Source organism: Otolemur garnettii, unplaced genomic scaffold, assembly GCF_000181295.1.
Source record: "Otolemur garnettii isolate 467f Iridium unplaced genomic scaffold, OtoGar3 scaffold00179, whole genome shotgun sequence".
Taxonomy (NCBI): Eukaryota; Metazoa; Chordata; class Mammalia; order Primates; family Galagidae; genus Otolemur; species Otolemur garnettii.
This window is the reverse complement of record NW_003852574.1, coordinates 1,572,619-1,588,303: the sequence shown is the minus strand read 5'-3', so window position 1 is coordinate 1,588,303 and position 15,685 is coordinate 1,572,619. Positions and strand designations below refer to the sequence as shown.

General features: G+C 44.5%; 1 protein-coding gene across 1 annotated transcript in view; it reads left to right on the top strand.

Annotated features, from left to right (window-relative positions):
• Window positions 1–15,685, top strand: part of USP4 (ubiquitin specific peptidase 4) — an 83,953-nt gene that overhangs the window by 22,050 nt on the left and 46,218 nt on the right. Inside the window, exons 4-8 of the mRNA XM_023519518.1 lie at window positions 1,205–1,331; window positions 2,389–2,534; window positions 2,665–2,726; window positions 13,030–13,170; window positions 13,962–14,079. Coding sequence (XP_023375286.1) covers window positions 1,205–1,331; window positions 2,389–2,534; window positions 2,665–2,726; window positions 13,030–13,170; window positions 13,962–14,079 — 594 coding nt within the window. The remainder of the gene's footprint in view (window positions 1–1,204; window positions 1,332–2,388; window positions 2,535–2,664; window positions 2,727–13,029; window positions 13,171–13,961; window positions 14,080–15,685) is intronic.

Genomic DNA, 15,685 nt, shown 5'->3' with positions numbered 1-15,685 from the left:
TTTTTTTTTTTCTTTTTGCAGTTTTTGGCCGGGACTGGGTTTGAACCCACCATCTCTGGTATATGGGGCTGGTACCCTACTCCTTTGAACACAGGTGCTGTACCTTTTCATCATTTTCTTTAAAATCTGACACTATCAGTTTTTTCTCTGTCTCAGTTACTGACAAATTATATTGCCTCTCTGCCATATTTGTGTCTGTATCATGAGGGGAAAAAAGTAAGTTATTGCTTTACATAAATAGATATATAGAATTGTCAGATATTCTTTATTTTTAGTCCTCCATACCCTGATGTTTACTAAACAACAGATACTCTGCTTACTAGCTTGAGTATGAAAAACACTTAGAAAAAATGAGAATATCAGCTTTTCCTAGGAAAGAGACTGCAACTCATTGTTGCCAGTAGGAAAAGTGTTAAGAACTACTGATCCAAGAGTGCTGACATGTGAAAATATCATGGAGGGACGGATAAAGTCTCATGACAAAAGGCATAAATGGTGAAACCACAACCCCCTGCATAAACAAACTACAGTGGAGGGTTCAGTCCCTAACAACCCCCCCTCCCCCATTGGTATGCATTTAGGAACAAGAGTAGTTGATTACAGTGTACTTTGGCCAAGCCTGAAAGAAGACCTTTCTGTTCAAAGCTGACCTCTTGAGATTACCTGAAGGCCATAGCATTGCTTTAAAACCAGTGAGAAATAGGCTTCTGTCTGGTTCCTATACGATGCTCTTGGTCAGGCCAGGCGCACTGGTTCACACTTATAATCCTAGTGCTCTAGGAAGCCGAGGTGGGTGGATTTCCTGAGCTCAGGAGTTGGAGACCAGCTTGAGCAAGAGCAAGACCCTGTCTCTAAAAATAGCCAGGCCTGATAGGCACCTATAGTCCCAGCTACTCAGGAGGCTGAGGCAAGAGAATTGCTTTTAACCTAAGAGCTTGAGGATCTATGACGGCACTTTACTGAGGGTGACAGAGTGAGACTGTCTCAAAAATGAAAAAAAGGTGCTCATAGCAAAAGGGAATTTGCAGGTGACTTTCCTAATTACTGGAAAAAAGATTTTTAATCTCTTCAGAAGGCACCGATGACTTAGCCTATACTTCTGATCCCCTGAAGGAAATTGATTATCATGAAGTTTCTACTCATGATTATCTTTAGTAGATATAGAACCACACACAGCACCTTCATCCCTGTCTCTTGTTCTCAGGTTGTGGAGCATGGCCTGTTTGTCAAACACTGCAAAGTGGAGGTATATTTGCTGGAATTGAAGCTCTGTGAGAACAGTGACCCCACCAATGTGCTGAGTTGCCATTTTAGTAAAGCAGACACCATTGGTAAGCAGTTGGGTTGGGCTGCCTGTTATCTGATAAGAGTAGTGCAGGGCATTGTGATTGATGGGAGGCAAGATGGGGTGCCTTCAGATTTTCTACTTAGATCATCTCGGGCTGTGGTTGCCAAGTCTTGAGCTGGGAGCCTATTCCACAGAGAATTTGCATGAGGAGTCAAGCCTGGGAATCATGGTCTGTAGAACAATTGGCCATGGTCCTTTCCCATTTGTCATATTATGGTGAAGATGAAATAATGTAGACTCGGAGAAGTTGAAAAATAATTTATTGTAGAAATCTCAGCAAGAAATTGGCAGAGCCAGCTTTTTTGTGTGTTTGTGTGTGTGTGATAGAGTCTTGTTCTGTTGCCCTGGGTTGAATGCAATGCCATTTTCATGCCTCACTGCAACTTCAACAGAGTATCTGTTGTTTAGTAAACATCAGGGTATGGAGGACTAAAAATAAAGAATATCTGACAATTCTATAAATCTGTTTCTTCTTTCTCAGCCTCTTGAGTAGCTAGGACTATAGGTGCTCCCGCCCCCCATATGGGGGTAAAATCACCTGACACCCCCATGCCTGGTAAATATTCTAAATATTCTATTTTTAGTAAAAATGGCATCTCACTCTTGCTCAGGCTAATCTTAAACTCTTGAGCTCAAGCGGTTTTCCCCCCTCAGATTCCCAGGATGCTAGGAATACAGCTGTAAGCCACTGCATAGCCCTGAGCTAGCTTCTGAAACCAGACCTGTCTTAAGGGCAAAGACAAGCTTTCTTCCTATGTTGCTTCTGTGCTATAAATGGGAGGCATGTCATCAGAGAATAAGGATAGGCAAAGTTTCTGAGCATGTGAGTGCAGGCAGACACTCAGGGAAGATGATTGGCTGTAGGGGTTATCTAAGGACTGAAGTCAGTCAGAACTTTTAGCCCAAAGCACCTATGGGCATCCAAAAGGGAAGACAGGTGAGCATTGTTTTTTGTTTTTTTGGGTTTTTTTCTTTTTTTACTGCTGTCTTTAGCCTTGCATCTGGAGAAAGCCCTGAGTAATGTTTCTGCCTGTCCTTAGCAACCATCGAGAAGGAGATGAGGAAGCTATTTAACATCCCTGCGGACCGTGAAACACGGCTCTGGAACAAATACATGAGCAACACCTACGAGCAGTTGAGCAAACTAGACAACACTGTACAGGATGCTGGGTTATACCAGGGTCAGGTAGGAGGTCCCAGACCATACCTTAGTAGGCAGCTCTGCCCAGGGTATATGGCCAGATACTGTCTGTTTCTAAGGATGTTTGATGTGTGGTAATGTGAACTCTCCTCATTTAATTTCTCCTTTCACTCAGGTGCTAGTCATTGAGCCTCAAAATGAAGATGGCACATGGCCCAGGCAGACCCTGCAGTCAAAGTAAGTAAATTTTTTCTCCCTTGTGTCTGGGCTCACATGTCTTTCCTAAGGCCATTACCTATATTAGGAAACATTGTTCTAAATCAAATGAAAAAAGCACACCCAGTTCATTCAGTTTCATATCTGGAGTTTTTAATCCTGGGTAAAGATTCAGGCCTTTTTTAAGCAGCATGCCACCTAAGGGTGACCTTTCAGGGTGTCTCAGCTAGGTCGTAAGCCTCTCCTTGTTGAGATTGAGAGAAGGAAGAGATCTGATGGGCCAGGACCTGAGATTGCTGAACTGCCAAGAGGTGACTTTGTTATTTCTCCACCTGTAGTTAGAGGTTTGATGGGAAAAAGGAGGGCTCAGGCATGGGTGAGGGGACTCCATCCCACTCTACCAAGTGGCATTGTTGCCCTTTAGCTTGCTGAGGGATTTCTTTAGCTGTTAAGTTTGGACTTTAAGTACATCTTTTTCATGTGATGTGTGAAATTGTGCATGTCCATAGAAGGGGAGAGAAAGAAGTGATAAATTTTCCCTATGGTGTTATGTTGGGAAAACTATGTTCCAGTAGTTACGGAGATAGTGTTGGACTCTACCTTCTTTCCTCAGGACTGTAACCATTATATAGTGAAGGGCTCATAGTTCATTTGAGAAGCATGCAAACCATGTGCCTTCTCTTCTCATGAAGATACAGCATTTTTCGCAAATAGTTTTGAGGGTTTCACAGACCTCCTGAAACCCAGCCATGGACTCTCAGTTTAAGAAACTATAGTCACTGGTTCCTGATGTGATGACCAAATAAGCTCAGTGCCCATAGCATAGTGGTTACAGCGCCAGCCACATAACACCGAGTTAGCAGGTTCAAACCCAGCCCAGGCCAGCTAAAGCTAAAACAACAATGACAACTGCAACAAAAAATAGCTGGGTGTTGTGATGGGTGCCTGTAGTCCCAGCTACTTGGGAGGCTGAAGGAAGAGAATTGCTTTTTTTTGAGGCAGAGCCTCAAGCTGTCCCGCTGGGTAGAGTGCTGTGGCATCACAGCTCACAGCAACCTCCAACTCCTGGGCTCAAGCAAGTCTCCTGCCTCAGCCTCCCAAGTAGCTGGGACCATAGGCGCCCGGCTATTTTTTGGTTGCAGCCATCATTGTTATTTGGCGGGCCCGGGCTGGATTTGAACCTGCCACCTTAGGTGTATGTGACTGGCCCCTTAGCCACTTGAGCCACAGGCGCTGAGCCAAGAGAATTGCTTAAGCCAGTGGTTCTCAACCTTCCTAATGCCGCGACCCTTTAATACAGTTCCTCATGTTGTAGTAACTCCCAACCATAAAGTTATTTTCATTGCTACTTCATAACTGTAATTTTGCTACTGTTATGAATTGTAATGTAAATATCTGACATGCAGAGAGTATTTAGGTGACCGCTGTGAAAGGGTCGTTAAGCCCCCAAAGGGGTCACGATCCACAGGTTGAGAACTGCTGACTTAAGCCCAAGAGTTTGAAGTTGCTGTGAGCCGTGACGCCATGGCACTCTACCAAGAGCGACATAGTGGGACTCTGTCTCAAAAAAAAAAAAAAAAAGATGACCAAATAGCTGTATTAGGCAAAACAATGTGACACCCTCCCTTCCCCTGTTGTCTATAATTCTGTTCCCTAGTACCTATGAATATGTTAATTTACATGGCAAAAGGGACTTTGCAGATGTGACTGAGGATCTTGAGATAGTGAGATTATCCGGGTAGGCCCAGTGTAAATCACCAGGGTCCTTGTGAGTTAAAGAGGGAGGCAGGATTATCAGACAGGGAGGTGTGAGGATGGAAGCACAGTCAGGGTGATGAAGTTCGAGAAAGATTCAACTGGCCATTAGCCTCTAGAACAGCCTCTAGAGATCCCCAAAGTTTCTATAGAAATACCTACAAAGGTATTTAGCCCTGCCAAGACTTTGATTTAAGTTTAGAGAGAACTGTTTCAAATTTCTGACCTCTAGACCTGGGATATACTAATTTGTGTTATTTATTTATTTTTTGTTATTTATTTATTTTTGAGACAGAGTCTAAAGCTGTCACCCTGGGTAGAGTGCTGGGGTGTCACAGCTCACAGCAACCTTCAACTCTTGGGCTTAAGTGATTCTCTTGCCTCAGCCTCCCAAGTAGCTAGAACAACAGGCCCCTGCCACAACACCCAGTGGTTTTTTTTTTGTTTTTTGTTTTTTTTTTGAGACAAAGCCTCAAGCTGTCCCCCTGGGTAGAGTGCCATGGCATAGCTCATAGCAACCTCTAACTCCTGGGCTCAAGTGAGTCTCCTGTCTCTGCCTCCCAAGTAGCTGGGACCACAGGTGCCCGCCACAATGCCAGGCTATTTTTTTTTGGTTGCCGCCATCATTGTTGATTGGCGGGCCTGGGCTGGATTCGAACCCACCACCTTAGGTGTATGTGGCTGGCGCCTTAGCCACTTGAGCCACAGGTGCTGAGCCCAGTTATTTTTTTTGTTGTTGTTCCAATTGTTATTGTTGTTTTAGCTGGCCCAGGCTGGGTTCAAACCTGCCAGCTTTGGTGTATGTGGCCAGGGCCCTACCCACTGTGCTATGGGTGCTGCCTAATTTGTGTTATTTTACGTCACTGAGTTTGTGGTAGTTTATGACAGCAGCAACAAGAAACTAATTTATACCAGCCCAGACAGCAAACCCCTTCTTTGAACTGAAAATGCCACAGAAGTGAGAGAAAATAACATAATAACTGAGAGATTCTCCCCAGCAAACAAAAGGTGGTTGAATTCAAGTCTGCAAGGTAGGCTTGGTAGCTCAGAGCAGTCTTGGTCAGGGTAGACCATTTTTGTTGTGTTTTTTTCTCTTCTCTTCTTCCTATCTTTCCATACCCAAAGCCATAAGAGAGTCCAGTGAAAAGAGATAGCCTTTGGAAAAGAAAAGCTTTTGGAATCTCCTCATGGAGATTCCCTGAAGATGAGAGTCTCCTGGTAAGGTGTGGGCCAATGCAGAGTGAGTCCAGAGTGGAATTCCTGAAGTGTATTCCCCATGCTCACTACCCTACAAGAGTCAGACACTGGTGTAGGTACTCGGAATACTGTGATAAGACAGACAATGTCTTTATCCTCAGGGAGCAGAAAATAGATAAATAAGAAAATCAACATGGGTCTGATGTTTATATATACCATGGAAAAAAATTAGGGAGAAAGAATTATTAAGTCCTGGGCTTTTGGAAAGGGTCAGATTTAGACACTGTGATGGGGAGACTTCACTGAGGTCTCATTTGAACATGGTCATGAGGAAGGTGAGAAAGTCATTAATGACTGTGGTACTTAATAGGGACAATAACATTATAAGGGAGCGGTCACACCAGCTATAGAAGTCCTAAGGCAGAAGCATGCCTGGTTAAAAACCAGCAGAAGTTTCTTGTGGCTAGGTCTAAGGGGCATGATAGGAGTGTGGAGAAGGATGAGGCCTAGGATATGAGGAGGTGGCAGGCCTTGTAGTCCTTGTGAGATTCAGGTTCTGACTTTGCATCGACGGTAGTAGCAAAGTTGATGCTGTAGCCTGTTGGAGTAAGAGGAGGAGCAGTGCCTTAATCTGGTAAGCAGCTCACAAGGAGCCAGAACAAGAGGATGACAGGGTAGTCAGCATGAAAGGAAGATGACAAATTGATGGCTATTGCTACATGGAACAAAATTCATGTTTTTGGCAGTGTTAAGAGGATGGAGTACGAATAATAAATATCAAGGAAACAAGAACATGGGTACATGAAACAGGAATAAATATATAAACTTGGAAACAAAGAATTCAGAGGATGAGTTGAATAGCGGAATGGATATAGCTGAAGACTTGGGGAACATAGGTTGCTTGAATTCTGGAAGGCATTATGAAGGGATAAGAGGCATAAGATAATAGAAAGTTTGTGCTGTGGAGAATGTCAATATTTGTATATCTCTGTCAATATATATCTGTATGTCAATATCCATGAAATAGAGATCTCAGAAGCAGAGAGGAAATTACAAAAGCGAGGGGAAGAATATGTCAGAAGAAATACCCAAGAATTTCTTAGAAATCATAAAAGATAAAATTTCTTTTTTTTTTTTTTTTGAGACGGAGCCTCAAGCTATCCCCCTGGGTAGAGTGCTATGGCATCACGCTCACAGCAACCTCCAACTCCTGGGCTCAAGCGAGTCTCCTGCCTCAGCCTCCCAAGCAGCTGGGACTACAGGCGCCCGCTACAACGCCCGGCCATTTTTTGGTTGCAGCCATCCTTGTTTGGCGGGCCCAGGCTGGGGATTCGAACCTGCCACCTTAGGTGTATGTGGCTGGCGCCTTAGCCGCTTGAGCCACAGGCGCCGAGCCAAGATAAAATTTCTTAAGCTTTTTTTTTTTTTTTTGGTCAGTCAAATTTAGTAGTGGGGGAGTCATATACTAACTTTACTGCCACTAAATTAATTTGTACTGATAAGTCACTTAACATCAAAGTAGCCATAAGATCGTTTTGGGAGAAGGGGCAGAGTCTTACTCTGTTGGACTGGGTGAAGTACCATGACATCATAGTTCATAGCAACCTCGAACTCTTGAGCTCAAGCCATCCTCTTGCCTTGACCTGCTGAATAGCTGGCACTACAGGTACCTGCCACAACACCCAGCTAGTTTTTGTTTTTGGATACTCTGATGGCCTAGTTTTTCTATTTTTAGTAGAGATGGGGTCTCGCTCTTGCTCCGGCTGGTCTCGAACTCCTGAGCTTGAGTTTGAAGTCGCTATGAGTTATGACACTACAGCACTCTATCGAGGGCTACAAAATGAGACTCTTGTTTCAATGGAAAAAAAAATTGGCTTGGCACTCGTAGCTCGGTGAGTAGCTCAGCTGTATACACCAAAGGTGGTGGGTTTAAGGCTGACCTGGGCCTGGTAAACAATAGTGACAACTGCAAGCAGAAAGATAGCCGGGCACTGTGGCAGGCACCTGTAGTCCCATCTACTCGGGAGGCTAAGGCAAGAGAATTACTTAAGCCCAAGAGTTTGAGGTTGCTGTGAGCTGTGATGCCACAGCACTGTACTCAGGGCGACATAGTGAGACTCTGTCTCAAAAAAAAAAAAAAAATCGGGTGGCACCTGTGGCTCAAGAAGTAGGACGCTGGCTCCATATACCAGGGGTGGTGGGTTCAAGCCCAGCCCCGGACAAAATAAAAAATCCATTTATGTCTAATAACACTATTAGAATCACTGTAGATGGGTTAAACTCACTGACCAAAAGACAGACCAGACCAGGCTGGTCATGGCTGTAATCCCAGCACTTTGTTTTACTTTTCTTTTTTTTGAGTCAGTCTCAAGTTGTTGCCCTTGATAGAGTGCTGTAGCGTCATAGCTCACAGCAACCTCGAACTCTTAGGCTTAAGCGATTCGCTTGCCTCAGCCTCCCAGGTAGCTGGAACTACAGGCACCTGCCACAATGCCTGACTATTTTTTTGTTATTGTTGTAGTTGTCATTGTTTAGGAGGCCCAGGCCAGGTTCGAACCTGCCTGCTTTGGTGTATATGGCTGGTGCCCTAACCACTGAGCTATGGGCGCTGAGCCTAATCTCAGCACTTTAGAAGGCTGAGGCAGGAAGATCACTTGAGGCCAGGAGTTCAAGAGCGACCTGTACGATATAGTGACTCTTCATCTCTATAAAAAATTAGAAAAATTAGCTGGCCATGGTGGTGCATGCCTATAGTCTCAACAACATGGGATGCTGAGGAAATAAGATCACTTAAGCCTGAGTGGTTGATGGCTGTAGTGCATTATGACTGTGCCTTTGTGCTCTAGCCTAGGTAAGAAATTGAGACCTTTTCTCTTTTTAAAAAAAAGAAAAAAGACAGTTTCTCAGATCTGATTTTCTATATGTATGTGTGGGTGTGTATATATACATACATATATATATATATATATATTTTTTTTTTGAGACAGAGTCTCAACTACGTTGCCCTTTGTAGAGTGCAATGGCATCAGAGCTCACAGCAATCTCAAACTCTTAGGCTTAAATGATTCTCTTGCCTCCCAAGTAGCTAGGACTACAGTTGCCTGCCACATGCCTGGCCGTTTTTTTTTTTTTTTTTTTTTTTTGCAATTGTTGTTGTTTAGCAAGCCTGGGCAGGGTTCAAACCTACCAGCCTCAGTGTATGTTGCTGGCACCCTAACAATTGAGCTATGGGTGCTGAGTCCTCAGATCTGATTTTTAAAAAGCAACCATGTTAAGTTACAGATCGTCTTTTGGAAACACAGGTTGAAATTGGAGGAATGAAAAAGTATGAGTGAATATATCATCCTGGGGAAAGTTGTTGGTTGGCTTTATAATTTTATTTATTATTATTATTATTTGAGATAGAGTCTTACCCTGTTGCCCTTGATAGAGTGCTATGGTGTCACAGCTCACAGCAACCTTCAACTTTTGGGCTTAGGTAATTCTCTTGCCTCAGCCTCCCATGTAGCTGGGACTACAGGCTTCTGCCACAACACCCGGCTATTTTTTGTTGCAGTTTGGCTGGGGCTGGGTTCGAACCTGCCACCCTCGGTATATGGGGCTGGCGCCCTACCCACTGAGGCACAGGTGCTGCCCTATAATTTTTTTTAGATCCACCAAAAGAGTCAATTGTATGTATTTATTGACAAGAGAATAACATAGTAAAATTGTTTCCATTGTTTACATTCACCTCTTTTTTTCCAATGGTAAGTTGAGCATTTTCATATAGTTTTCTCTTCCTTGAACCTTTTGAATTGATTCAGCCTTGGTGTTAGTGCTTCTCAAGGTTTTCTATGGACCTAGCTTCATCTCTGTCTTTCTCTCTTCTCTTAAGTTCTCTTGCCTGAGGTCTATAAGGCCTGCTCTGTTCTGCACCATCGTCCAGAACCAGAAAAGACTAGTGTCCTTGAGGTGGAGAAGGCCTCCTCTGCATATAGATGGGGTCACCAGCATTGGTAGGATGATGCTACAGCTTGGAGTTTGGGGAAGACAGTGAAGATTCTGGCTGTTAAGATTTTGTTATGGCTGGGTATAGTGGTAGGACAGGGGTCCTCAAACTTTCTAAACGGGGAGGGGGGGGCAGTCCACGGTCCCTCAGACTGTTGGAGGTCCGCACTGTGGGCCCTGGGATGCGTTGGCTGCTAAGCAGGATAGGCAGCAGTGGCAAAAACACCCAGCAGGCTGGATAAATGTCCTTGGAGGGCTGCATGTAGCCCGCGGGCTGTAGTTTGAGGACGCCTGGTGGTAGGCCAGGGTAGGAGGATCATTTGAGGCTAAGTGTTTGAGACCAGCTTGGGGGACATAGGAAGACCCTGTCTACAAAAAATAAGAAAAATTAGCCAGGCATGGTGGTGTCTGGCTATAGTCCCAGCTACTCAGAAGACTGAAGCAGGAGGGTCATTTGAGCCCAGGAATTTGAGGTTATACTGAGCTATGATTATGCCACTGCGTTCCAGGCTGGGTGACAAAGTGAGATCCTGCCTTTAAAAGTTTATTGCTATCTCAGTGATAATTCAATATGCTAGACCCTGGATACCTGAGGTCAGTCTTAGAAAGGATCCTTAAAGCTCATTCAGTCTGGAGAACATCTGAGAAGTAAAACATAAAAGAGCAAGGCAGGCAGGCATGGGCTCTACCTGGTTTGCCCAGAACCTTACTTCGGGCCTGGGCACAGGGATGTTGTCGGACTCCAACCATGGATTCAGGGACATGTCTGAGTTGTAACAGTGACATAACATACCTAGTAGAAAGGTGCCTTGAAGTCCAGTGGCTTGCTCACAGTGTCTGTTAGGAGCAGAAGAATCTTTATTTGGAGGCATAGCCTCTGTTTTCAGAGTGTTTGTACCATGAGACCCAGTCAGAATTCAGAATGAGGTCTGAATATATATGCCTGAGATTCAGACTTTTCCCGTTGATGTCTGTTTCTTAGCCAGTAGTGCCTCAGAATGTACTTGGAAATTGTCTGAAGGTCTGGTAACAAGCCCTTGACCTAGTACCCAACATTTCCCAGATATAAGTCACTTTTTTGAACAGAGGTGTTGCTTTTGATTTGACTGTGAAGGGTAGAGTTTTAAAAAAAAATTGGGGCTTCGGCACCTATGGCTCAAATGGCTAAGGTGCCAGCCACATACACCTAAGGTGGCGGGTTCAAATCCAGCCTGGACCTGCCAAACAACAATGACGGCTGCAACCAAAAATAGCCGGGCGTTGTGACGGATGCCTGTGGTCCCAGCTACTTGGGAGGCTGAGGCGGGAGACTCGCTTGAGCCCAGGAGTTGGAGGTTGCTGTGAGCTGTGAAGGCACGGCACTCTACCCAAGGGGATAGCTTGAGGCTCTGTCTCAAAAAAAAAAAAAAATAGATTGGGCAAATTTTCAAGCATATAAAAATATCCTTCGCAGTATTTTCTTTTTCTTTTTATTTATTTTTGAGATTGAGTCTCACTATGTCACCCCTGGTAGAGTATGGTGGTGTCACAGCTCACAGCGACCTCCAACTCTTGGGCTTAAGCGAGTCTCTTGCCTCAGCCTCCCAAGTAGCTGAGACTACAGGTGCCTGCCACAATACCCAGCTATTTTGTTGTTGTTGTTGTTGCAGTTGTCATTGTTGTTTCAGCAAGTCCTCGCCAGGTTCGAACCTACCACCCTTGGTGTATGTGGCTGGTGCCCTACCCACTGAGCTACAGGTGCTGCCTTATCAGACTAGCTTTGGGGAGATTTTCTTGCTTGTCTAGGAGGCTAGGAAATCATGTTAGACATAATGTTGGACAGGCCTGAAATGCATGCTTAATTCTTGTGTGGTAGAAGAGAATGGGCTCAGATGTGATGAATCTTACTTAATGCAGCTACCTGAGTTCTTGGACTCCTTTGCAGCATGAGCATAAGGCTTTAGAAAGTGAATTTTCTTCAGAATTATGAAGGTGCATTTCCCCATGGAAAGGTGAGAGACAGGGGAATTCTCTTTCCCTCTCCCTCACTGTGACCTCAGTGTGGAGAGAGAATTGGCTCCTAATGCCTGCTTAGGCCTCTGGACAATTTCCTGATGTCTGCCCACTTCTAGAGTGTGTATAGGGATTACACCTTATCTTTGCTGCTGTGGTTCACATAATTCTCACGAAGAAGCCTGATTGAGATCAGAACCCTTGAGGCTGGGTATTGTGCTAGGACAGCATATCTTCTTAGTCATCTTTTATTTTTTTCTAAACTTTAGTGATTATTGTATTAACTATTTTGTATATTCTAAAAATAACCCAGTATTGGCTGGGTGAGGTGGCTCATGCCTGTAATTCTAGTACTCTGGGAGTCTGAGATGGGTGGATTGCTTGAGCTCAGGAGGTCCAGACCAGTCTGAGCAAGAAGGAGACCTGTCTCTAAAAAAACAACCAAGTCGTGTGGTGCCTGTGGCTCTAGGAGTACGGTACTGGCCCCATATACTGGGGGTGGCGGATTCAAGCTTGGCCCTAGCCAAAACTGTGGAAAAAAAACAACCAGGCATTCTGGTGGACATTTGTAGTCTCAGCTACTCAGGAGGCTGAGGCAGATCTTTTGAGCCCAGGATTTTGAGGTAGCTGTGAGCTGTGGCACTATAGCACTCTACCCAGGGCAACAGAGAAGAGACTCTTTCTCAAAAAATAATTAAAGAAGCAAAATAAAAATAACCCAATATTCTACAGGGAAAATCACACTTTGCATATTTGAAATAATACAGAAGGATTCACTTACATAGATTCTAGTAGATTGATAAAATTGATAGCAATTTAAGATTTTGAACAGTTAGCCCTTGAATTAATTAATCCTAAAGGAATAATCTAAAATAAGAGTCTGTGAAAAATATTGATCCATGACTTTGAAATAGGCTTCTCATATTTGGTAAATTTGAAGAAACAAATGCAATTCTTCTTGAGTGGCATAATGACCAAATTGCCATTTTCCTGTTCTAGTATCTTTATAACCGGCTACTTAATTTGTATCAATCATTTAGGGAAAGTCATCTCTTATTGCCATTTTTCTATGCCGTTCACTGGTAACTTTTAAAATTCAGGGAAGCTTATGATTTGTAAATCAAACTAGGATGCCCTGAAGATCAACCTTGTGATTTATAACACTGAAAGAGTCAGTATGTGACCATGTGGACTAATGAGACCAGAAGACCAATTAATTTCTTGGCTCTTAGAGAAAATTTGTCTTGAAATACCATGAAAACATGTTTTTTTGCAATTTATTTTAAATAACCAAATATGGAGAACATTTATTTCTTGAGAAGAGACCTAAGGCATTAAATAGGGCTTGCTCTTTGCAAAAAGTCAGTAGCATTGTTTTTGCTCTCTCTCCCAGATCAAGCACTGTGCCTAGCAGAAATTTTACTACCTCTCCAAAATCATCAGCAAGTCCCTATTCCTCTGTGTCTGCCTCTCCCATTGCAAATGGTGATAGCACTAACACCTCTGGGATGCACAGTTCCGGTGTCAGCAGGGGGTAAGAGCAGGCCCTTTCATTTTGCTTCCCTTTCCTGAGTCCTTTCCCAGGCCGTACCTGGAGAGCTTATCTTCTGCTATACTAAGCTTCAGTGATGTTAGAGTTCCTCATGGGAATGTGCTGCATGTGGTTCTCACTTTCATATCCACAGTAAGGTGTGCTTCCTTGTTCTGACCTACGCTGCTGGTCCTCTTGTGGGTTGGTGTTTTCCCCATAGCATAAGTCATTGGTGTTGTGGTGGGAGGTCACTGCATTTGTTTGTGAAGGAATGGGCTGGCTGTATGACGGAATAGCAATGAAGGGACAGTTCTTAGCTATAGATGGCTATGATTCTTTCTCTACGTGTGTCAGGAGCATCTGCCACATAGCATAGACAAGGTGGAAGAGGAGGGAGAGGCAAGAATGTACAAGACCACTCAGGCCCAGTCAAGGGTGGGTGTGGCCTGGTGGGCAGTGGCAGATGAAAGCTCTTGATCTGGGTAACTAAAATGTTATTCCCTAAAGTCACCTGGCAGTCTTTTGGAGGGATACAAAATTAGCATTTGCCAAAGCCTAAGAGAGGAAAATTCAAATAGCATTTTTATTCTTAAGGATGTTGCTTACCAGTTGTGAGCATGTAAAATCAGGGTGGAGGCAGGTTCAGAGGGCTGGAGAGGGAAGTAGAGAGAACTTGGCATCTTGGGGTTACTACCAGACATGAGTTCTAGAGGCCCCAGAGGAGTCCCAAAAGACATCTTGGGGACATGTGTGCAGCAGTTGCTTTTATCATTGTTGTGGGTTGTGTTTTCCAGTGGATCTGGCTTCTCTGCTTCGTATAACTGTCAAGAGCCCCCATCATCTCATATACAGCCTGGGCTCTGTGGACTTGGAAACCTGGGGAACACCTGTTTCATGAACTCTGCTTTGCAGGTAGAGGGGAATGTGCCATCCAACAAACACTGTTTCTTGGGGCTTGGGAGGGAATGGCCTGCAAAGGTGCTTGGGTAGATCCTCTCCCAGGTGTTTCCTGCTAACCCTTTGGTTAGTGCTTTAGTGATCTCTGCTAGGACACCTCCCAGTAGTTGGTACAAAGTGCTTCAGTGTTTTGTGGCCCCCCTAATGTCTTCTAAATCAGCTCTATGTTTGGTTTTACAGTAAGAACATTTTAAATTTTGTTTACAATTGGGTACTTGGCTGGATGGTTTCTGTTTGGATGAAAAGAACTAAGAGTAGCTGATGCCAAGTTAAATTCTGTCTTGCTGGAGACTGATCACCTTTTTACCAAAAATACTGGATAAGAGCAGCACCTGTGGGTCAGTAAGTAGGATGCCGGCCCCATACACCGAGGGTGGCAGGTTCAAACCCACCCTGGACGAACTTCAACAAAAAATAGCTGGACATTGTGGTGGGTGCCTGTTGTTCCAGCTCCTTGGTAGGCTGAGGCAAGAGAATCGCCCAAGCCCAAGAGCTATAGGTTTCTGTGAGGTGTGACGCCACAGCACTCTACCGAGGGTGACAAAATGGGACTCTATCTCTAAAAACGAAAACCAAAAATACTGGATAAAATCCTAAAATCTTCCTTTGGACCTTATTTATTCATTCATGAACTATCAAACCTCAGGTCGGGCGTGGTGGCTCATACCTGTAATCCTACTTGTGGGAGGCTGAGGTGGGTGGATTGCTTGAGCTCACAGGTTCAAGACCAGCCTAAGTCAGAGTGAGACCTCATCTTTAAAAATAGCCAGGAGGGCGGCGCCTGTGGCTCAGTGAGTAGGGTACCGCCCTATATACTGCGGGTGGTGGGTTCAAACCCAGCCCCCGCCAAATTGCAACAAAAATATAGCTGGGCATTATGGCGGGTACCTGTAGTCCCAGCTACGCGGGAAGCTGAGGCAAGAGAATTGGCTAAGCCCAAGAGCTGGAGGTTGCTGTGAGCTGTGATGCCATAGCACTCTACCGAGGGTGACAAAGTGAGATTCTGTCTCAAAAAAATCCTTATTTTTTCATTTATCGAGTATATTACGTGATAGCATTTTGATAGACATGGGTTGAAGTTTGAAGAGTCCAACTTCAAAGTTAGGATGGGACAATCTCCAAGACTACCCTCAATTCTGAAGTAAGCTACTAGTTTGGAGGTTCCCCAAACCACCCCTCAGTTGAGTTTTTTTTTTTTTTTGAGACAAAGTCTCACTATGTTACCCTCAGTAGAGTGCCATAGTGTTACAGCTTACAGCAACCTCAAACTCCTGGGCTTAAGCGATTCTCTTGCCTCAGCCTTCCAGGTAGCTGGGACTACAGGTACCCACCACAATGCTCGGCTATTTTTTATTGCAGTTGTCGTTGTTTAACTGGCCTGGGCCAGGTTCGAATCCGCCAACCTCAGTGTATGTGGCTGGCGTCATCACCACTGTGCTACGGGCGCTGAGCCCACACCTCAGTTTTGATAATTTGCTATAAGCTCAGTGCCTGTGGCTCAAGCGGCTAAGGCGCCAGCCACATACACCTGAGCTGGTAGGTTCAAATCCAGCCCAGGCCC